General features: G+C 38.7%; 1 protein-coding gene across 1 annotated transcript; it reads left to right on the top strand.

The window, feature by feature from the left end:
* Positions 1-715: 715 nt before the first annotated feature.
* Positions 716-24,084, top strand: LOC138324298 (nose resistant to fluoxetine protein 6-like). The gene is made up of 14 exons (XM_069269378.1): positions 716-1,434; positions 1,937-2,085; positions 2,367-2,466; positions 5,153-5,249; positions 7,916-8,094; positions 8,287-8,433; positions 15,768-16,015; positions 19,587-19,754; positions 19,959-20,038; positions 20,842-20,948; positions 21,480-21,532; positions 23,014-23,200; positions 23,623-23,765; positions 23,962-24,084. Exons 1-14 carry the CDS (start codon positions 786-788, stop codon positions 24,079-24,081), a joined length of 2,427 nt encoding a protein of 808 aa, XP_069125479.1. The 5' UTR covers positions 716-785; the 3' UTR covers positions 24,082-24,084.
* Positions 24,085-24,376: the final 292 nt, after the last annotated feature.

The following is a 24,376-nucleotide window of genomic DNA, read 5'->3' on the forward strand; positions in this document are numbered from 1 at the left end:
CATGTTTTGGGAGACTGTGGTATGTACGTGTTGTCTTCCTATATAGTGGAACTTTGTCATTTTTATAGTGTTATATAACTATAACATACCACGCACCCCACCTCGGCCAGGGGACAGAACCCAGAGCCTTCCTCACAGGGGCGAACGCTCAGCTCAAAAGGTCAAAAGTGGGGCATTTAAGAAAGATAAAGTTAGGAAGAAGAGAAAAGATAAGATCCTAAATTTAGTCGCCTTTTACGATCACGCAATAGGGGCAGCAGGTACAATTGGCTATGCAGATATAGAATTACGTTGGTGCATTTAATATTACTTCTGCCTAAAGGCTGTTCTTCTACATCTAGTTAAAAAATTCATAAATTGTGGTAAATGGGCCAAGTTTTAGATAAAGATATTTTACTATTTTATTTTATTAAGCTAGATGATAACAAGAAACAAGTTTTTAAGAAGTATTTTATAGAGAATTCATAACATCTCAGTCATGTTTGTCTGTTGGACGATTGTCAGCTCTGGGTCATCGTAGAATAGTCAGTACTGACTTATAAGGATTCGGTAGAAAAAGTGTCAGGCGAAACGTTATCAAGTCGAACAAGGATGACGAGCTAGGTCATCATAAGGTCAAGATCTAGTTTGTGTACAGATATATACAAGTAGTCGTACCTTTTAGTTGTTTGTCTTCAGGTACATCTAGTTGTACCCGTGATCATACCACAACTGTATGTTCACGCATTATTGTTGCAATTGTAGGTAAAGCAGTTTATACATAGTGTTCAAACAAACAGTGCAAAATGAAGGCACAGTTAAGAGCAGTGTTTATTTGCTTCATCCTGTCAAGCTTGTGTGGTGCGTCAACTGTCCCGGGAACAACTGATGAAAGTCTCCCTAGATCCACCGCTAGCCAAAACAGTATTGGAACAACAAACCAGACCACCAATATAGCAACAAGTACAGGAAGCACAAACCAGACCACCAATATAGCAACAAGTACAGGAAGCACAAACCAGACCACCAATATAGCAACAAGTACAGGAAGCACAAACCAGACCACCAATCCATTAACAACTACACCAACAGAAAACCGGACTGTTACATCACCAACGAATACAGGAATCTCTATTTTATTCGAAAACATTCTGGCAAATTCCCAGGCATCCAATCTAATTCAGAAGCAGACTGGAAATTTTATAAAGTATAACAATGTGTCGTTTCCTATTTCAATAATGACACCAGAAAATCTACAGAAAGTCCTCCAGTTATTAGGCTCTGGCTCGAATAACCTACAAGGCCTTTCTCAGTATGCCGGGCAGCTCGCGAACATCCCAAACGAATTCCGGAATTTTACCGATGACTTGGAACAAGACATTTCTCCACAGTGTTACGGCAATCTACAATCCATGGTCTCTGGACTAACGAAAAGAGAACAGTGGGCGATCAAAAGTACGTCATGCCAAAACGGTTATGTTTCATCCATAAAAGTATGGTTGACAAGTACGCATTTTAATTATTGCTCGCGTGAAAATAAAAAATAAATTTGATCAAAGTTGTTTTTAATTCAAAATTACCTTAATTGAATTAAAATGATAATCGTTCGTAAAATCCTCTTTACTCTGAACAACTAAGCAGGAATCCCTTAACTACTGTCATTAGGAAACAGCTGTCCTGTAACCATTTCCCGATGTAACTTCTACCCTGTAACTATGTCCTGAAGTAATATATATTTTGTGATATTTACCTTGGATCCGGTTCTAGAGCCGATTTCTACCCTATAATTATGTCCTGATGTAATATCTACATTGTAACTGGTTCTCGAGGAGACATCTATCCGTTTAGTGTTTCCATGAGTGACATTTGCTATGAAACTATTAGACAAATGTCATTTTTATAATCGATATTCCATGCTTTCTTTCTCTTCTTAATATAACACTATTTCTGGTTACAGTGATAGATGCCACAGGGAAGCTGTCGTCTGGATTGATGGACGGGAATCTGTTCTGGCCAGGTTCATATGACGAGTGTCTGAGTTTGAATGCTGCTGGGAAGTTTGATGGACGATACTGTACAGCTACTATCTCCCTCGCATCAGTTTTGGTATATTTTAACGATTTTTTTGGCATTTGCACATATAGGCGGTTATATCACTAACTGTATGTGTGTCACAGTGCTTTGATATCTACAGTAACCACTGCTTCTGAATGCAAAACAAAAAGTAGCATCATTTGTAATGAACTGGAATAAGCCTGTTAATTAAAGTAAACTGTCTTTTCTAAAGCGTCCTTTAAAACATGGCATCCGCAAATATTTTGAAAAATAATTTTTGCTTTATTTCTCGTTATGGATTCCATATCTTTTGTTTTCTCCATATCTAACAGGGAGCAGTGTTCCCGATTACATCGGCAATTAACTTAAATCTGGGTGTGTGTATGCCGGACAGTTGTACCGCTAAGGAAATCAACACTGTATTGAATACAAGTAAGAGGTTTTACACACATCATTAAGTTTGATATCAATCCATATGTCATTTTTTTCCACTAGCCGAAACACATCATAATATAAACAAGAGGCCCAGAGGGCCTGTATCGCTCACCTGGTTTTTTGTTAGTAATTATCACAAGACTCAGACAATTAGAAAAATAAGCAAAATTGACTCCCAAAGTTTAATTTTGAATCACAACCATACAATGATGCTATTGATACCATACAAATATGCTATTCAATACATAGGTTCAGAGACAAAGTAATTTATATGAAAATAGTAGCCTAATTGACCTTTTGACCTCGCATCTATTGCCGTCTAAGGCCCCGGGGGTCAGCCCTATCATTTGTACAATTTCAAATCCCAACCCTATAAGGATGCTACCATTGCATTATAAGTGCTCTTCCATTCTTAGTTGCAGAGAAGAAGTCGTTTATATGGAAATAGCTAAATTGACCCCTTTTGACCCCACCCTTCAGGCCCCCGGGGGGTCAGCCCCATCATTTGCAAAATTTTGAATCCAAACCCTATAAGGATGTAACCATTGCATTATGAGCGTAATCCCATGTTAAGTTGCAGAGAAAAAGTCATTTATATGGAAATTGACCACTTTTGACCCCGCCCCTCAGGCCCCCGGGGGTCAGCCCTATCATTTGCACAATTTTGAATTCCCACACTATAAGGATACTACCATTGTATTATGGGTGCTATAACGTGCTTAGTTTCAGAGAAGAAGTCGTTTATATGGAAATAGCCAAATTGGCCCCTTTTGACCCCGCCCCTCAGGCCCCCAGGGGGTCAGCCCCATCATTTGTACAATTTTGAATCCCCACCCTATAAGGATGCTACCATTGCATTATGGGTGCTATCCCATGCTTGGTTTCAGAGAAGAAGTCGTTTATATGGAAATAGCCAAATTGAACCCTTTTGACCCCGCCCCTCAGGCCCCCCGGGGGTCAGCCACATCATTTGTACAATTTTGAATCCCCAACCTATAAAGATACTACCATTGCATTATGAGTGCTATCTCATGCTTAGTTTCAGAGAAGAAGTCGTTTATATGGAAATAGCCAAATTGACCCCATTTGACCCCGCCCCTCAGGCCCCCGGGGGGTCAGCCCCATCATTTGTACAATTTTGAATCCCCACCCTATAAGGATGCTACCATTGCATTATGGGTGCTATCCCATGCTTGGTTTCAGAGAAGAAGTCGTTTATATGGAAATAGCCAAATTGAACCCTTTTGACCCCGCCCCTCAGGCCCCCGGGGGGTCAGCCACATCATTTGTACAATTTTTAATCCCCTACCCTATAACGATACTACCATTGCATTATGAGTGCTATCTCATGCTTAGTTTCAGAGAAGAAGTCGTTTATATGGAAATAGCCAAATTGACCCCATTTGACCCCGCCCCTCAGGCCCCCGGGGGGTCAGCCCCATCATTTGTACAATTTTGAATCCCCACCCTATAACGATACTACCATTGCATTATGAGTGCTATCTCATGCTTGGTTTCAGGGAAGAAGTCGTTTATATGGAAATAGCCAAATTGACCCCATTTGACCCCGCCCCTCAGGCCCCCGGGGGGTCAGCCCCATCATTTGTACAATTTTGAATCCCCACCCTATAAGGATGCTACCATTGCATTATGGGTGCTATCCCATGCTTGGTTTCAGAGAAGAAGTCGTTTATATGGAAATAGCCAAATGGACCCCATTTGACCCCACCCCTCAGGCCCCCGGGGGGGTCAGCCCCATCATTTGTACAATTTTGAATCCCCACCCTATAAGGATGCTACCATTGCATTATGGGTGCTATCCCATGCTTGGTTTCAGAGAAGAAGTCGTTTATATGGAAATAGCCAAATTGACCCCATTTGACCCCACCCCTCAGGCCCCCGGGGGGTCAGCCCCATCATTTGTACAATTTTGAATCCCCACCCTATAAGGATGCTACCATTGCATTATGGGTGCTATCCCATGCTTGGTTTCAGAGAAGAAGTCGTTTATATGGAAATAGCCAAATTGACCCCTTTTGGCCCCGCCCCTCAGGCCCCTGGGGGGTCAGCCCCATCATTTGTACAATTTTCAGTTAGTAGCCCATAAGGATGCTACCAGCCAAATTTTGTTGAAATCCGACCAGCGGTTATGGAGAAGAAGTCGATTGTTGACGGACGGACGGACGGACGGACGACGGACGACGGACGACGGACGACGGACGCCGGACGCCACGGTATGGCATAAGCTCACCTTGGTCCTTCGGACCAGGTGAGCTAAAAAAAGTGGTAGTTTCTGCATCTGCTAAGTGCGCAGCATACAGTTAGTATGACGACAGTTTGACCGTTGTCAGTATAATATGATAGGGTGGGGTGTGTTGCTTGGTGTCTTCGGTAGCATGCTTCAGTGATATATCATTATACAAGAGCAAGAGTTCCACTATACACGACACTTCATCTACGGGAGTCCGTCCTTAAATTACCCTGGCTGTTAATAGGAAGTAAATACATAATAAACTGATCAAACACAAAAATCGAGGGATATATAATATTTTTAAATAAGAATATGTATTTTGGAGAATATGATGGATCTTATAACCACAGTGTTTTCTTTGCAGTCATCACTATGATTTATTTTTATCGGTCTGGTAACATTGCCTGATCATTGCGTATTTTTATCTTGTAGTTTTGGGTTTACTGCCTCTGGGTGCGAACAAACTGCAAACTGTTCAAACAAAATGTCACGAACGTGCTGAGTATGATGATTTGGCGATTGCAGGATTGTAATTTTTTTAAATATATTTCAAGATATATAGCAATTTAGTATAAACACTACGGATACATGCTTACAGGTTAAATTGAATTAATTATTATACCTCAAATATCAGATTACAGCGATACATATATGACCATGGTTCGCCCGTTGTCAGTATAATGTGACCGGGTGGAGTGTGTTGCTTGGTGTCTTCGGCGGCATGCTTCAGTGATATAGCACTATAAATAGGAAAAGAGATCCACTATACAAGAAGACACAACACGAACATACCTAAGTCTCCCAAAACATGCACCTTGCACGACACACACACTACACATCGCACACATGGGAGGCCGTCCTTACATGACAAACAATACAAACCAATATTTTTACTCAAATTACCCCGTACAAAACAACGTGCGTGCTAATCACTGTGATCTGATATTTGTCCCAATACAGTATAATGTACTAATCTCTGTGATCCGATATATACCCCCGTACATTACAATGTACTAATCACTGTGATCTGATATTTGTTCCCATACATTACAATGTACTAATCTCTGTGATCTGATATTTGTCCCCATACAGTACAATGTACTAATCTCTGTGATCTGATATTTGTCCCCATACAGTACAATGTACTAATCTCTGTGATCTGATATTTGTCCACATACATTACAATGTACTAATCTCTGTGATCTGATATTTGTCCCCATACAGTACAATGTACTAATCTCTGTGATCTGATATTTGTCCCCATACAGTACAATGTACTAATCTCTGTGATCTGATATTTGTCCCCATACAGTACAATGTACTAATCTCTGTATCCTGATATTTGTCCCCATACAGTACAAGGTACTAATCTCTGGATCTGATATTTGTCCCCATACAGTACAGTGTACTAATCTCTGCGATCTGGTATTTGTCCCCATACAGCACAGTGTACTAATCTCTGTGATATGATATTTGTCCCCATACAGTATAATGTACTAATCTCTGTGATCTGATATCTGACCCCGTAAATTGTTGGCCCATACAGTACAATGTACTAATCACTGATCTGATATTTGTCCCCATACAGTACAATGTACTAATCTCTGTGATCTGATATTTGTCCCCATACAGTACAATGTACTAATCTCTGTGATCTGATATTTGTCCACATACATTACAATGTACTAATCTCTGTGATCTGATATTTGTCCCCATACAGTACAATGTACTAATCTCTGTGATCTGATATTTGTCCCCATACAGTACAATGTACTAATCTCTGTGATCTGATATTTGTCCCCATACAGTACAATGTACTAATCTCTGTATCCTGATATTTGTCCCCATACAGTACAAGGTACTAATCTCTGGATCTGATATTTGTCCCTATACAGTACAGTGTACTTATCTCTGCGATCTGGTATTTGTCCCCATACAGTACAGTGTACTAATCTCTGTGATCTGATATTTTGTCCCCATACAGTATAATGTACTAATCTCTGTGATCTGATATCTGACCCCGTAAATTGTTGGCCCATACAGTACAATGTACTAATCACTGATCTGATATTTGTCCCCATACAGTACAATGTACTAATCTCTGTGATCTGATATTTGTCCCCATACAGTACAATGTACTAATCTCTGTGATCTGATATTTGTCCACATACATTACAATGTACTAATCTCTGTGATCTGATATTTGTCCCCATACAGTACAATGTACTAATCTCTGTGATCTGATATTTGTCCCCATACAGTACAATGTACTAATCTCTGTATCCTGATATTTGTCCCCATACAGTACAAGGTACTAATCTCTGGATCTGATATTTGTCCCCATACAGTACAGTGTACTAATCTCTGCGATCTGGTATTTGTCCCCATACAGTACAGTGTACTAATCTCTGTGATCTGATATTTGTCCCCATACAGTATAATGTACTAATCTCTGTGATCTGATATCTGACCCCGTAAATTGTTGGCCCATACAGTACAATGTACTAATCACTGTGATCTGATATTTGTCCCCATACAGTACAATGTACTAATCTCTGTGATCTGATATTTGTCCCCATACAGTACAATGTACTAATCTCTGTGATCTGATATTTGTCCACATACATTACAATGTACTAATCTCTGTGATCTGATATTTGTCCCCATACAGTACAATGTACTAATCACTGTGATCTGATATTTGTCCCCATACAGTACAATGTACTAATCACTGTGATCTGATATTTGTCCCCATACAGTACAATGTACTTATCTCTCTTATCTGATATTTGTCCCCATACAGTATAATGTACTAATCTCTGCGATCTGATATTTGTCCCCGTACAGTACAATGTACTGACCTCTGATCTGATATTTGTCCCCGTACAGTACAATGTACTAATCTCTGTGATCTGATATTTGTCCCCATACAGTACAATGTACTAATCTCTGCGATCTGATATTTGTCCCCGTACAGTACAATGTACTGATCTCTGATCTGATATTTGTCCCCGTACAGTACAATGTGCTAATCTCTGTGATCTGATATTTTGTCTCCGGACATTACAATGTGTTAATCTCTGTGACCTGATATCTGTCCTCGTACAGTACAATGTGTTAATCTCTGTAACCTGATATTTGCCCTCGTACAGTACAATGTACTAATCTCTGTTATTTGACATGTGTCCTCTATAGTACAGTATGTGGTGTGTTTGGCGTCCTGATGCTCCTATCGACTCTGTTCGATGTTATGTACAATTACCACCAGAGAAAATCTACCAAGACAGTCCCGCATGAGAATGGAACTTCTCCGGAGAGTAAATACCAGGTTAATGGAGATGTGGTGGAGAAACCAAAAGCACCAACACAACCAGGTATGATGATGATGTTTTCTTAAATAGGATTTGTACAAATTTATTCAAATAAATATCTGATATAACTCTGGATGTAGAAAAATCTTCCCTTTAAGGATATCGCAACAAAATAAATCAGTACATGAAAAGCAAGTTTTATGCCCGATACAATTAACATTAACATGAGTATAGTATCCTTTTTATATGTTTAAGGAATACTGGCGAAACTTGCCATGACGTTTTCTGTGTACACCAATGGTAAGAAGCTTCTCAGCACAGAACAAGGAGGTGGAGCTCTCAGTGCCAGCATCTCCTGGGTGGTTCTGGGACATTCATTCTCGTCTCCCCTCAGTATGCTTCGTAAGTTTATCAAAAACAAAACTTTTTTTTAAATTGTATGAATATCATTTAGTAGTAACTATTAGACAATGAACATGATGTGTTTAGATTATAAAGAAGTATGACATTAGAAAGCCGTTTGTTGATAATCTATATCCAAATAATTTAATCAAGTAATTGTAACAAGTATTTTGAAAGGCTTATGATTTCGTAGAGAAAAAAGCCTACCACAAGAAAATTGTTATTTCACGGGTTTAGATCAAATCGTAAGCAATAAATCTAATATTATTTTGATCATAGTCAGCTTCATCAGAGTGAACTCTTAATAATTGCATAATATTTCCATTACTTCAAAAATATATTCAAGGTAATCCTTACATAACAATTTTGGTCCATATTATTTTGGGTTTACCATCGATGAAATACGGATTTATTTCACATATCCGGTAACTATGATAAAAGTAGAACGATTACAATTATTCCAGTAACTGTGACAAAGGTAGAATAGTTACAACTATCTTGTAACTATGACAAAGGTAGAACAGTTACAATTATCCAGTAACTGTGACAAAGAGAGAACAGTTAAAACAATCCTGTAACTATGACAAAGGTAAAACAGTTACAACTATTCTGTAATAATGACAAAGGAAGAATAATGGCAACGATCCTGTAACTATCATACGCGTATAATATACAAAGGCGTCAACTTTAATCTTGCATTTTTTAAATAATGATGCAAGGAACCTTCGTTTCTCCAATATTGATTTTATGCGCCCTTGTGATCCCGGCCCAATGCAGCCTTCGATGTAGCAAACCCCTGTGGTCTTACCCATGTTCTATACCCTACAGCTATGCAAGGACGCATGTTGATATCCATGCATTGGGCCGTAGGGTATGGAACATGCTCGTGGATTGTAACGGGTATTACGTTCCATAACAACTCCAATCAAACAAAGGAGCTATGCGGTAATAATGACGATCACCATACGCGAACAGCTGATCATGAGGGACATGTTCTGGATCGCGACGTCATGGATGAACGCGTCCCACTGACTACAGAATCACTGATTTACCTACAAGTACGGTACGGTAAAAACGTGCAATGACATTTCTCCACTTGTTAAATTCACTTGATTTACAGAATGAAAATGTATATGTATGTAATGAATCTCTACAAATATTTAGCACTATTGAAAAGCAATCTCAGTTCGTGACTGCTTAGGTTCATCCAGTGCAAGATATCGATGTTGACAACGATAAGTTATCTGTCAGTGGGGATGAGGGGCTTCGAAAATTGAAGGGGACATTTTGGGAATCCGAAATGTCGGAGAACATCTATTCAAAATTATCAAAAGTAAGGGTTATCTTTTGTATCTTTTGGTGATGTACAATTTCACATTAGATTGTAATGGACACATTATACTGACAACGGGCGAACCAGTCGTCCTACTCCCTGTATGCTGAGCGCTAAACGGGGCAGAAACTACTATTTTTATAGACTTTGGTGTGTCTCGGCCAGGGGACAGAACCCAGAGCCTTCCGCACATGGGCGAACGCTCAACCCAAAGCCAAAAGTGAGACGGTGCCAAGGGAGGCACCAGGAAAGATAAAGTCAGTTAGGAAGAAGAGAAAAGATAAGATCCTACAAAATGAATCTAGGTTATTTCAGTTTAAAACAAGACAAGAACAAATAAATATAATTCACAGAAGTTAATTGTATATAGTAGCATATAAAGTAAATACTCCTTAAATGACCAGTACCTTTATATTGTTTAATTAAGCTTATCTGCCCAATATCTATACTTTATATTTATCTTTACCAAAACTGCATATCTAAGGCTATAGCGATGTCTGGCAGGATCCTAGGAATACAGAAACTGACCGCCTGTATAAAAAGTAGCTTATGAGTGGGAGCAATCGTACGACAACCCAGAATTACTTCCCTTTACATGTATCACATGTAAATATGTGTGTTTCTTTATATATCCATATATCTATTACCGTCCCCTGGGTAAATTATATAACATATAATTTGTCCAAGGTGGACCAAACTCCCCGGTGGTAATTAACACCAGTGAAGTTGCAAGGGCGCCCCACCCGGGAGTTTCTCGGGAGTGGACTAATTTCAGATAACACTAAAATTCTTGACTCCCCATGGTGGATCATGGATGAGACCTTACCTAGAGCTGGGTTGAAGTCAGATTTGATTGTATTAGAGTCTGAATCCCCAGGATCCCGCCCTACACCTGGATACCATCCGGCTTTCACAATAATACTTTCCATCACGCTGATGCGTTCCATCGCCTTCAATGTCTGATATTGAAATTCAAGATAATATTAAGCTGCATTATGTTCTGCTATCATTCTTTAATATTAGCAACGGGTATCAAGCAAACTTCAATTAACATATCCCTGTTGAATGTACAACATGTAAATACATGCAAAATCTATCAATAATAGCCAGGCACTAGCCACAGATAACGAATGATTCACGACGATAATTTGAAAAATATTTGCATGTGACTAGAATACATAACATGAGTGTTAACTCGAAGTGCCACCAAACAAGTCTGGTCCGTGTATAAACTTATAGTCCTCAGACCATTCCTCTGCTGCGGTATTCGGACAGGGTATAGCACCCCAATTGTTAAATATAATGTCACGATCCATGAGCGAAAACAGTCAACACGTATAACACTGTTCGAACATTTTACCCTCCGAATGTCTGATCACCTGTTTAAGCCCCCCCTCTTTCGTTCTACAGGTACCGGCCACACCTCAGGGAGCTTATATATACCCAGGTTATTCTCATATTGCTTAAATGCGTTTAAGTAAGTGGACCAAGTTCCTTGCCTTGAGCCATAGAGTTATCTAACAGCCTACCAACTTCGCAGTTCAAATCTGCCATACATGGGGTGAAATTTGTACAGGCTCGGGATCTGCCTCTGGGGCCAGGAACCTGAATTTTACCCACTGTAAGCGAGAGATAGAGTCAGCAATTTCATTTACACACCCCGGTATATATTCCGCTTTCAACAGAATATTTGACTTCAAACAGCCTACGACATCTTACGGACTAAAATCAAAGGGGTCTTAGTCTATAAAAGTGGTAGTTTCTGCTCCTGCTTAGCGCTCAGCTTACAGGGAGTGGGGACTGTTTCACCCGTTGTCAGTATAATGTGACTGGGTGGGGTGTGTTGCTTGGTGTCTTCGGCGGCATGCTTCAGTGATATAGCACTATAAAAAGGAAAACAGTTCCACTATACAAGAAAACACTACATGAATATACCATAGTCTCTCCAAACACGCACCTCGAACAACATACACGCAACACACAACATACATGGGAGGCCGTCCTTACATGACCATAGCTGTTAATAGGACGTTAATTAATCAAACAAACTGCTTATTCAGAATTGTGACCACAGCTACTATTTTGTTTGCAAGCTCATTACCCCAAATAGTCAGTGATGCACACACTGGTAACAATTCTAAAAAGGTTAAGTTCCTGAGAATAGGGGTATTGACCCATTTTTCAGGCCACTGACTAAAGGTCAAAGTATATACCAAACCCCCTTATCATTCCCACCCGCACTGTCTGTAAACAACTCTAAAGCGTCATTTGTTGTGGTCAAGCATTACCGTCACCCCATTATAACTATCAAGGTTTGTTTGTTTGATTGAGTTTTACGGCCCATCGACAACTAAGGTCATTTAGGGCCAAACTACATGTCATGCATTATTATCAGGATAAAGATCAGGGTAAGAAAAGGCAAGTAAGGATTAAAACACAGATTGTAAACGTTTATTTGATAAAAAAAGGTTTGCATGGGATAAAATAGTTTTGGCTAAAACACACGAGAAAACTCGTGCAAAATGTTGATAAAACGATGAAATGTTGAGTTGATACGATGATATGATGAGAAAAACGTTCATATTTCATCTAAAATTCCGATTTCTCTGAGATAATTAAAAATACGATTATGTCTCACGGCATGAAACAAAGTGTACATGTCGGAGACATCGTAGTGCTTATCTCGTATTTGCTTAAAATCAATACAGTGCACTAAGATATGCTCCACTGTGAGAGGAGAATCACATGCATGTCATTTGGGAGGATCCTCCCCTCTCAATAGATAGGAATGTGTAAAATATGTGTGTACAGTTCGGAGCCGAGAGAGAACAACTTCCTCTCTGCGGTCTCTCCGACTGAACAGTTTAGGATTAAGTGTAGGTTGAATTTTAAACAGTTTGTTGTTTGTTTCGGTAGACCACCTTTGTTGCCAATGGTGTTTGATGGCCGAGTGAATTAAAGGCTTGATGTCGGTGTATGGTAGTTTCAAATCTGTTTGTGCTAGGCGAAGAGCAGTCTTAGCTGCTTTATCAGCCTGTTCATTCCCCTTTATACCCACATGACTGGGAATCCAGAGATTAGTAATTTGAGTTTTAGAAGACAATCGAAATGTTCGGATCAAAAGATTTTGGATTAATGTGTTTCTAGGGTTTCTTGATTTCAAAGCCTGAAGAACCGAAAGAGAGTCGGAACAGATAATTGCCTTTTCAATGCGGTGTTCTTCGATATGGTCAAGAGCCAGACCGATAGCACAAGATTCCGCAGAGATTTTTTTTGTTTGTTTGTTTGTTTTATTAACGTCCTATTAACAGCTATGGTCATGTAAGGACGGCCTCCCATGTATGCGGTGTGTTGCGTGTATGTTGTGCGAGGTGAGTGTACTGGGAGGCTGCAGTATGTTCGTGTTGTGTCTTCTTGTATAGTGGAACTGTTGCCCTTTTTATAGTGCTATATCACTGAAGCATGCCGCCGAAGACACCAAGCAACACACCCCACCCGGTCACATTATACTGACAACGGGCGAACCAGTCGTCCCACTCCCTGTATGCTGAACGCTAAGCAGGAGCAGAAACTACCACTTTTATAGACTTTGGTGTGTCTCGGCCAGGGGACAGAACCCAGAGCCTTCCTCACAGGGGCGAACGCTCAACTCAAGGCCAAAAGTGAGGCGGTGCCAAGGGAGGCATTAGGAAAGATAAAGTCAGTTAGGAAGAAGAGAAAAGATAAGATCCTAAATTTAGTCGCCTTTTACGATCATGCAATAGGGGCAGCAGGTACAATTCTAACGCCCTACCTGCAGGGCCATCTCTGAATGGAGGCAACATCCGGGAGTCGGATAGAGGAGCAGTGATTAGATGTACAGCATGCTGCCGCAACATTATCACCATCTTTTGATCCGTCAGTGTAGATCTGAACATGGTCAGGGAAAGCCCCAATGCACTCCAGAAAGGAGGATTTGTGTTCTTCGGGTAATGCACTGAATTTTGCCCTCTCATATAGAGATAAATTGATATCAGGTGTTTGAATGAGCCATGGTGGTACATCCGATATGGTGTACTCGTCAATGGTGTCGAAATTTATATTTAGTTCCAGTAACAACCAACTATCAAGGAAATCAAGCCATGCCCGGTAGGTCTGCTACATGTTACATGTTACTCTAATCTTGTAATGGAGACGAGTAATCCCCCGAGTGGCATCGATAAGTCTTCTACAGAAAGCACGCCCTTGGCCTGATAACAATACATGCAAAGTTCATGGAGCCAATCAGAGATTAAAGTGTTCTAAGTGTAATTTTGCTGGCTGATAAGATCCCGTGGATATTATTTTTTATATCTGATAATTTATCCGAGGTCAGTCTAAGTACCATATTGACTGTGCCAAATTCTATTCCCAAAAATGTGAGGACCGTACATGGCCTACTGTTTTATTGTCTGCCAGGGGAACGTTGAGCAAATTGCAAAGCTTTTTAAATTCTCCCATAGCCTCGGAACAGTGAGGTGTATCTTTTCCCCCGCCGAACAAGAAATCATCCAAGTAATGTAGCGACTGCCCCTGGGGTCCTTTTGAAGCCTATTCTAGAAAACTGGAATTTTTTTTGACAGTGCAGAGCTTATACTGGCCCCCAGAGGAAGGCATTTAACAAAGTATATCAAACCATCCAGGTGAAAACCTAACTGATCAAAATCCTCTGGGGAGACTAGTAATAACATGAAAGCCGACTTAATGTCCATTTTAGCTAATAACGCAGCTAATAACCCTACCTAACTTCTGAACTAAAGCTACTGCATCATCTATACTAGAGTATTTGACGGAGCATGCATTCTCGTCAATGAAATCATTAACCGAATTATCTACAGGGAGTGAGAGTTGATGTATCATTCTAAAATCACCATCCTTCTTAGGAACCAAGCCTAGTGGAGAAATACGCAACGTTGGCAGTGGCGGGGTATTACGGACCAGTTATCCTACCAGCTAACAATTCCTTTTGTATTTTGGCCCTGGCAATGTCTAAATTCGTTTTTATACTTTTTATTTTTTTTTTGCAAAAGATGGACTTCGCGAACTATAATATTGTAGGGGTAATTCTGCAATAGCTTAGCTAACTAATCAAGATTTATGAGGGATTTTCCTAATGAATACAATGACCCACGTCCTTGATTGGAATTAGTTGCCTTTGTTCCCCTTTGAGGACTTTTGTCTACACTTTGTTTGGGGGTGTTGACCCCCACATATTAAACAGGCATGTTTAAATCTAACCTAGCCTCAAAGGCGCAGTGTCCCCTATTTAATTGCCAACATTCTGTATTGGTGCGAAAACTATCAGACTGGGTTTTGCATTTAAAACTATCATTCCCAGGTGACTGGGAGCTACCTCAATGGGGGATATCATTGCATGACCTTTGCTGGCCTACAGGGGCAGGTGGCCTTTGTGAGGTCACATATAGAAGCCACAACTCACTATCGATCACTCCCCATGATGAACCTGGATATTTGACTTTCTTTATTCTATATTGTTCATCATACTTGACCCATGAGGAACCCGATCTGTTAGCTGCCAGTCTTATATCCCTCATGTATTTTAGCAATCCCTGAGCCTTACCTGGATATTTTTCTAGCAAAATACTTATAAATATCATGAAGGCACTGGTCCAGACCTGAATGTTATAGATTGGCATTACCTCCAGGTGTTTTTGTACAACCAATCTGCCCCCTTTGAATACGATAACACCCCCAGCCTGATCCATTTCTCTCGTGAGATCCCTAGCGGACTTCAATAATATTCCTAAACCCTATGAATTCCCTCGCCCATATTTTTTCTTTCAATTTTAAGGGAACGTGTCCTATCCCATCAAAAACGCTAACATCCAGCACCGGGCCTGAAAGGCAGTCCGGGCCCGTACCCACTCTACGGATAATTCATTACACTCGCTATTACTCGATCCCGTAGTATTACCTGACGGCCCGGATTGTGGTTCATTATGTTCATCCGTTGATGGCCCAGCGATCGGCTCTTTGTTTCTCGTGGGCCTACTAGCCACACGTGGTTCTGTCTGTACTTCGACGTCGGAATTATCCGACTCATCCGGCGAAAATCTCTCCGGGACTCGTCTTGGACGTTTTCCAGGAAACCTCGCCTTTCCCGGACGTTTCTGCGACTTCCCCATATCCAAAAAGCTTTTGATGGATGAAAGTAACGACGATTTCGCTGGATTGATGATGGAGAAAAAAGATGCTGCCCTAATAGTACTCGTATGGCTGTCTGGCTACAAAGACCGGAAATGAAGATCGTGGGGACGCTTGTAATATTCCCGATCATGGTCCTATAGACGCTTACCATAATTTTTAAAGCTTACTACCTCGGAAATTTAATTTTTTAAAGTAGCTTGTACCACAATTCTGGGACAATTTGCCCAACTGTTCCAGGGAGGCTTGTTTGAAAGGGCATTTATCGTATATGAAACGATAAATGCAGTTAAATTGTTTTTGCAAATCCTTGGTTGCTGAAAATGGAAAAAAATACATAACAAAGTATTTATAAATGCAGGAATAATACAGTTAAAACATTTCACTTACGACTGTGTTTCGAGATTCCTGTCTAAATCAACCAGGCACGCAGCTTGTTCCGTCGTCTACACGTGAAATCTACAAGGCACTCGTGCTGCGTGCTTTCACTTAGCCCGTGTCAATCGGGTACTGCTCCAGTGGGTTTCCAAAATTTGAGTTAAAGCTCGCTTTTCGAATTAAAAATGCAAACTATTACCAAAGTGATTGTGTCGAAGTGCATTTCAAAGTTTCTCACAATGTTTTATTCACAGGAGAAAAAATTCTTCACCTTTTTGTACAATGTTCTAAATTAAAAAAATATCCATGATTATCTTGTTACTTTCATAAAAGATCTTTTTGCGAAGGCAGATGTTTTGATTCTCAATTCCATTAAATGCGAAACTTTATTTCTTTTTAGACTTATTGAAAACCCAATTTTGTTGATTATTATGTTGTCAACTTTATGTTAGCTGTCGCTGAATTCTGTATTTTTAACCGTTGTAATTTAAGTATGTGCGGTGAAGGTTTCATTAAGTCTTTCTGAAGAGCTATACAAAATAGTTTTTTTATTATTTGTCAAATCTGAACACGCAATTATTAACAAAATATTTTGAAAGTCATAATCCTTTTGTGAGTATATTTGGGTCTGAATTAAATGTGCTTCTATTGTATTTTTACGTAATTGGTTTTATTATCATGGAAGAGGGGGAGATTGTATGTTCATTTGTTCCTTATCGTGTATTATAAGACTCTTACATATGTGTATATGTAGGATAGTGATATTCCACCCGAGGGGTCTCAAAATGTTGTAAAACCCGAGGCTTGCCGAGGGTTTTACAACATTTTGAGATCCCGAGGGTGGAATATCCCTACATATACACACATGTAAGAGTACTTTTTTCTCATTTCCCGGTCTAATATACAGAAAAACTGAGTCACACTTGAACGATACACAACGAAAGACGCCATATTGATAAAATCTAATATTTTTATCTCAAAATTTAAAGAAAATCTGATATCAAAATGAATTAACCGGTACTCAATAATACAAACGTCGTTTGTCTTGCAAAATTTAACTCAAGTATAATCCGTCACTCGAAAGAGTTACAGATCGAGATGTGTACATTTCATCATCGCACATTGTGACGAAGTCTTGAAATGGAAAAGCCATCGTCGCGTGATAGGTCTAATTGTGTGCACATACGCGACGAAATAAAGTCCATGTGAATAATAATGTCACACTCATACAATGTTCCCAGGGTATGGATCATGTCACTTTTATGATTAAGAACGATTTGATGTTATAAAACAAATATATCCAGTCAACAGTACATGTAACTGTCAAAACATTTCCCGATCTTATGCGTAAGACACGGCAGTAGTGCAACATGCGTGTAATTTTAAACAGGAGTCTGTGTATCACGTACATTGTACCATGTATCTATGTCAATCGCTTTCACTTTCAATGACATTTACACGTTGACGAGATACACCGTTACTAGAAATATGAATGCTTAAAGAGCAATTTTGGATAAAAGATCCGGCAAATAGTGATTCCAGACGGGAATTTGTATTGTTAGATGTCCGAGAGATTGTAGGTGTGATGTCGGCTGATGATTGAACTTGGTTATGGTGAGGGTTAGGATTGTTTGAGACGACAGTCGTTGATCTGCATTCATCAACACTTGGATACATAATTGGTGTGTGTAGGTCTTCGTCGGTGGGTGTTGGTGTCGGTGGTGTCGGTCGTGTCGCTGTACATGTCACAGGAACAGACCCTCGGAGCGCTACACAAAAATTGTTGGTCGAATTGGATAGCAAGCTTGAAATAGCAAACTTGTGCTGATCATTTAGTGATCTAAAGTTATTTAAATACTGTGGATTTTTGTGTCCAGTGATATACATCTTATACATTATTATCAGTCATTTTGTGTACGAGTGTTTTCCGAACACTGGTGTTTGTCAGTTTTTTCCCCGTAAGTCTGTTTTTTTTTCGCCATTGTTTTCATTATAATTGATAGTTTATTTTTGCCTGTAGGAGATCGAAGGAACCACCTGTCTTGAACAAGAGGGTTTTTGTCATGTGTAACGGTAGCTAGATAGAAAGTATCATCAGAGTTACAGTGACCCTCGGGGCGTTTGGCTTGGTGAAACCTATACAGTTGCACTGGGCATCTTTCAGGGTCGATATTGGCGTCATGTTTCAGAACAACATCGCCCCAACACATTGCTCTATGTTCCAAAGTCCCATCCCTCATACCGAATTGTAGGGTGTTGTTATACCATAGGGTGTTTATAACAAATGTTGGATTTACGTTTCCTAGTTGTCCAGACTGATACAGTTTTTCAATGTCCGAATCATACAAAAGGTCCGTCCTTTTTGGTTTGGAACCTTTACCCTGACCTCACAAGTCGTGTTGTTTGGCTTTCAAAGCATCCCGTGTTTTGGAAAACTCCACACTGTTACCGATTATACTTATACCGTATCCACGTTTCCGTAAATGTCTGTCAAAACTGCTAATCATGCCACGTAACGTACTTGGTTCATACTCTTTGTTGTCTTTGGTTCTTACAGATACCACAAAGCTAGATAAATAGTTATCCAATTCATTTGCAGGTATACAATGGATTGGTCGCCGATCATTATATTTTGCTGCCATAAACTCACCAAGAAGTTTCAAGTTACCCAACGTTTTTATCAGTGTTTTTGTTTTCATTTCCATCAATGAATTTCTGAACATCGACTTCTTTAAAACTGTTGTTTGCCATTTTGAATTTCCCTCTCTCGATACTCAATGCACAAATGCAGACGACAGCGCGAGTTATTTTCCTTGTAAACAAATGCAGATAACAGTACGAGTTGCCTCCCCTATACCAGAAATTACTCCGCGCATGTGGCTTTATTGCATGGGTAGATATGCAATACAAACATAGCAGAGATGAGTATATTATCCTGGACAGTCCAGAATTACACACATAGAAATGAGAGAAATATATATATCTAGCTATAATCTGACTATCTCTACAAACTATACAAACTTTACAGTGAAATCCAATGACTCTTTTGTCACATTAAAAGTAGAGATGCTAATAATCACTATCTGATTTGTGAAGTTTACTGTTCCCTATACGTGGAAACTTTATCAATTAACGTTTCATAGTTGGTGTTGTATTGTACTGAAAAAAAATCGATTTTTAGATTCAATAGTCTTTTTTAATGATCTCCTCAAAATCAGATTTTTAAAAATGTATTCGCTATTTCCTCAAAATATGATTTTCAAATACCTTTGATATTTCCATGTTTACTAGGCTAACACCGGCATACATGTTAGTGCTATTTTTGGAAAAGTCCTTGTTCCGTTATGTTGGTGATGAACCAAATTGTAGAGAAACCTGGTGGACAAATCTTCTATATATCAACAATCTCTATAATAGGAGGAAAATGGTAAATAGAAATATTTTCTATAATATACATGTTACCTGAAGTGGTAAGCTACTGAAGATGTTAATAATATTATTAGAATGAATCCGCAATGAATATTTCCATAGGCTAACATAATTTAGATCAGATAATTAATGTGAAGATTTCCATAGGCTAACATAATTTAGATCAGATAATTAATGTGAAGATTTATAAATGATTTTGTAGTGTTTCGGATGGTCTTGGTATCTGGCCAATGACATGCAATTCTACGTAGTGAGTCCGCTACTTTTGGTGCCCCTATTCTTGTAAGTATACAAATACAAAAAGTGGCTGCATTTTGTCTTTAGTGAAAGCGTTTATTCGCCTAATCTAAGTGACAGTTTTTGAAATACGGTTGCATCTATCTTGTCTAGATGAACTCGAACAAAGTGCGACGCTTATCGCCTCATAGTAATGAAGAATAAACCTATATAGCTTTTAAGAAAATAAGGTCGATGTCACATATGTCAGTGATTTAGTTTAAGTACGCGACACGTCGTCCTACCTAGACAAACCAAACTACCAATTATGACGCTTTAATGCCAGATTTTATAGAGAATGTTTGGACGGATTGTTTACATAACACCAAGCAATATTCACAACTCCGAACCGGAAACCGCTGGGGTAAAAATAACTACCTAGTTATACTCTTGTTCTTGCTTTGTTATTTCAACTCGAAAAAGATTGGACTTTTTATTAACATTTTGGCTTTGCTGGGGATCTACATAGTAACAGGGATAGTGTCGAGTCATTTCGAACTGGGCTCAACTATGTTTTCTACCGATTTCGCAGCAATGATGTAAGCAGTATAAATATAGCACTCAAGAAATGGAAATATTTTTCATAAAACAAGTCGAATCAAAAATGGAACAAATAAATTATCCTTGGCCAATATAGTAAACCGAGTTACAATATACATTATTCGTTATGGCAATTCACGCACTTTGATGTTTTATGCTTTCGAAGTTTTTAAGATGATCAGCATCTTTTTAACGAGAGGACGATACACACTAATTTCGTGAGGATCATCCTTGGAATATTAACAAGACATTATTGTGGATGTTTTCAGGGCCACATATGACAATTACTTTAACGATTACTACATAGTGCCTTGGTGCCGTATGGGATCCTACATTGTTGGCATAGTAACCGGGTACATCATTTACCGAACAAAAGGTAAATATAAAACACCACGGTAGGTGGATACTGTTAAGGTGAAACGAGACTATATCACCGTATTGGCGATTCCTTTTTTTTCGAAAATAAAGATGAAATAGTATTTCATTAAATTAAGCTTAGATGGTTGCTGACAAAATGTCTTGTCCTTTGTATATACCGATTGTTCTATCAGAAGTTCATGAAATTTCTGAAGTTTGTTTGTTTGTTTGATTATTTTAACCTCCTATTGCCAGCCATAGTCATGTAACAACGGCCTCCCATGTATGCAGTGTAGCGTGTGTGAAGTGCGATGTGCGTGTTTTGGGAGACTGCGGTATGTTCTTGTCGTGTCTTCATGTATAGTGGAACTGTTGCCCTTTCTATAGTGCTATATAACTGAAGCATGCCGCCGAAGACACCAAGAAACACACTCTACCCGGTCACATTATACTAACAACGAGCGAACCAGTCGTCCCACTCCATGTTTGCTGAGCGTTAAGCAGGAGCAGAAACTACCACTTTTATAGACTTTGGTGTTTCTCGGTCAAGGGAAAGAAGCCAGAGCCTTCCTCAAAGGGGAGAACGCTCAACTCAAGGCCAAAGTGAGGCGGTGCCAAGGGAGGCATTAGGAAACTTAAAGTCGTTTAGGAAGAAGGGGAAAAATAAGATCTAAATTTAGTCGCCTTTTACGATCATGCAATAGGGGCAACAGGTACAATTCTAACGCCCTACCTGCACTGTTTTCTTCCGCATAAGCAAGGATTTTTAAAGACTTGAATGGTTTGAACTGTTTCTTTTAATTATATGTAAATCCTCAAGCTTATTTACAAAAAGGGGTAATATTTACTTGCTAATTAAAGTCCTATTAACAGCCAGGGTGATGTAGGAACGGCCTCCCATGTATGCGTATGTTGCGTGTATTAAGTAGTGACGAGTGATTCGGGGGGCCGCGGTAAATTCGTGTTGTCTTCTTGAATATATGGCACTCTTGCTTTTTATAGTGCAGAAGAAAGAAAATTTCGTAGCTATTATATTTTCGCCTCTTTTTAGGTCACCTGAGACGAAGTCAAAAGTGACCTATTCTACTCGCCTTTTGTTCGTCGTATGCCGATAAGCAAGGGGAAGTTAACTATAAAACTTGTAGTCCCAGACACAGGCAGAATCACTGGATTATGTACCCATTAAAATTGAGAAAACTTCAAAAAAGTTTTAGTGGCTTACTTGTCTGTTATATTACATAACTAATTACTAATTTTACTACTATAATATTATTCAGTCTATTGATAAATTATCTCCCTGGTACAATTATATTATATATAAAAATATCAATATGAAATTTATTCCCAAATATATATCCATAACAGTATAAAACTTGGCATATTAATAATATTATTTTGTTACATACCAAATTTGTTTAATTAAGATGTTGTTTAATCAACTTAATACATGTATATAATTTAACTTGATTATAGTTTCTGGTTAGGAAAGGGCTTATATAGGCCTAGCCTTTTGCCAAATCCTTTTGATTTATTCAATAAAATTGGTTGAAATGAAAGTTAACTATAATCTATATTGGAAAATCATTATGAGCATTATTTGCTCAATTTCATAGGAAATGAGTCAAACTTTGCTAGTATTATAAGCCTGAGTTAGTATGTTAAAAACGCCCTTTAAAAAGTGTGAATTTTATTACCCTAATATCTAAGATTTTCCCCTGGGTAGGGGTTCAAATCTATTATAGTTTATATTGGAAAAACATTTATGAGCATTATCTGCCCAATTCTCTCATGAAATGAGTCAAACATGGTCAGCTTTAGTAGCCTGAGATAGCATTTTAACATCATATCCATATTTGTCCTGATCGACCCCAAAGGGCAGAGGGCGGGGCTTACAGGGGCAAAATCTTAAATTTGAATTCATCGATTTGGTGGAACTAAATACTCTTCATAGATTAAAAAGTCAAATTTATAAAATCACTGACTGATAGGACAATATATAGTTGTTATGTGATTGTTTAATTCTGTATCTGAACTCAGGTGACCGCTAAGGCCAATGGACCTCTTTGTCTATATATTTTTATCAGGGAATCAACATATTGATATGGATATCAGTAGCTGTTACTGCCTGTGTAGAAGTGTACAGCATTAATGGTCCCGCTAATGGACATGCGTGGAGTAACGGTGTAAACGCCCTCTATAACGCCGTACACCGCTCTGTGTGGGGAATGTGTGTCTGCTGGGTAATCTTCGCCTGTGTCACCGGTAATGGAGGTAAGAGTTCAATTCAATACAAATTAGATCTGAACATAAAATGTTACAATCATTGATTCAAAATAGTAATATTGAAATTAATGTGTTCTTTTCAAGTTAATTTGTTATTTTATTAAGCTACTGTTTCAAAGTATCTTATAATTATACGAACACATGAATATTTGTGGCTATTGTATTTACTGTAGACTTCACTGTTTGCTGCTCTTCTATGTATCCTAATGGCTTTCTCCCGACATATTAAAATTAAACCTTGGGTCTTATTAAAGAATATTTATGCTGTTAGGTCACCGATATTGACATACAAGTCAAAACGTCAAATACAATATTTTATTTTAACTATGGGAAAATAAGATGAAGAACTTTGAACGATAGTATTTTTTGTTTCTAAATATTTTTTCTCAGCAATTATTTATTTGTTTAAGGTATCGTAAACGATTTTCTGTCATGGAAACTCTTTGTGCCCCTCGGACGATTGAGCTATTGTATCTACCTTACCCACATACTAGTCCTGCAGTATTACATATTGTCAGTTCGACAACCGATATACGCTACGACTTTGGTAATGGTAAGTACCATGCAGTTAAATACAGTCAGTTATAACTCCCTTTTAAACGATACACATTAAAGTAATTTAAAAACAACGCAATGTTAGCTATCCATTAATGTTTCTACACAACAAAATACTTATTAATACCTATTATACCCATTTCCAGTTCTTTTGTTCATTTATGGACTGCAAAAATTGTTTGGTTACTTTTCAGATTTTCATTTTCCTTGGAACGTTAATGTTGTCGATCCTTGTGTCTATCGTCGCCTCCCTGGCATTCGAGGCTCCAATGATGGCCCTGGAAAAAGTTATCTTCAGACGAGGCAAAAAATAACTTTATAACTATATCACATCACCGTCCTAGCAGAAAGGTGCTGGATAAAAGATGTATTTTCATATAAATTCATATAAATTGTTTAATCTCATTTTAATATAATAAAACTTTGCTACCAAACTTTTGTTATTCTTTTAAAAAATCATAAAAGATATTCATTAGTCTAGTTCTAATTTGAATAGGTATTAACATACTGTGTATCCCTGTAATTACGGTCAGTGTTCTCGACATTCAACTTTGTGTCGTTGAAAATCCCACTAGACGCTGGACTGTTCGTAGTTGCATCATTTTCATT

Source organism: Argopecten irradians, chromosome 5 (genome assembly GCF_041381155.1).
Source record: "Argopecten irradians isolate NY chromosome 5, Ai_NY, whole genome shotgun sequence".
Classification (NCBI taxonomy): domain Eukaryota; kingdom Metazoa; phylum Mollusca; class Bivalvia; order Pectinida; family Pectinidae; genus Argopecten; species Argopecten irradians.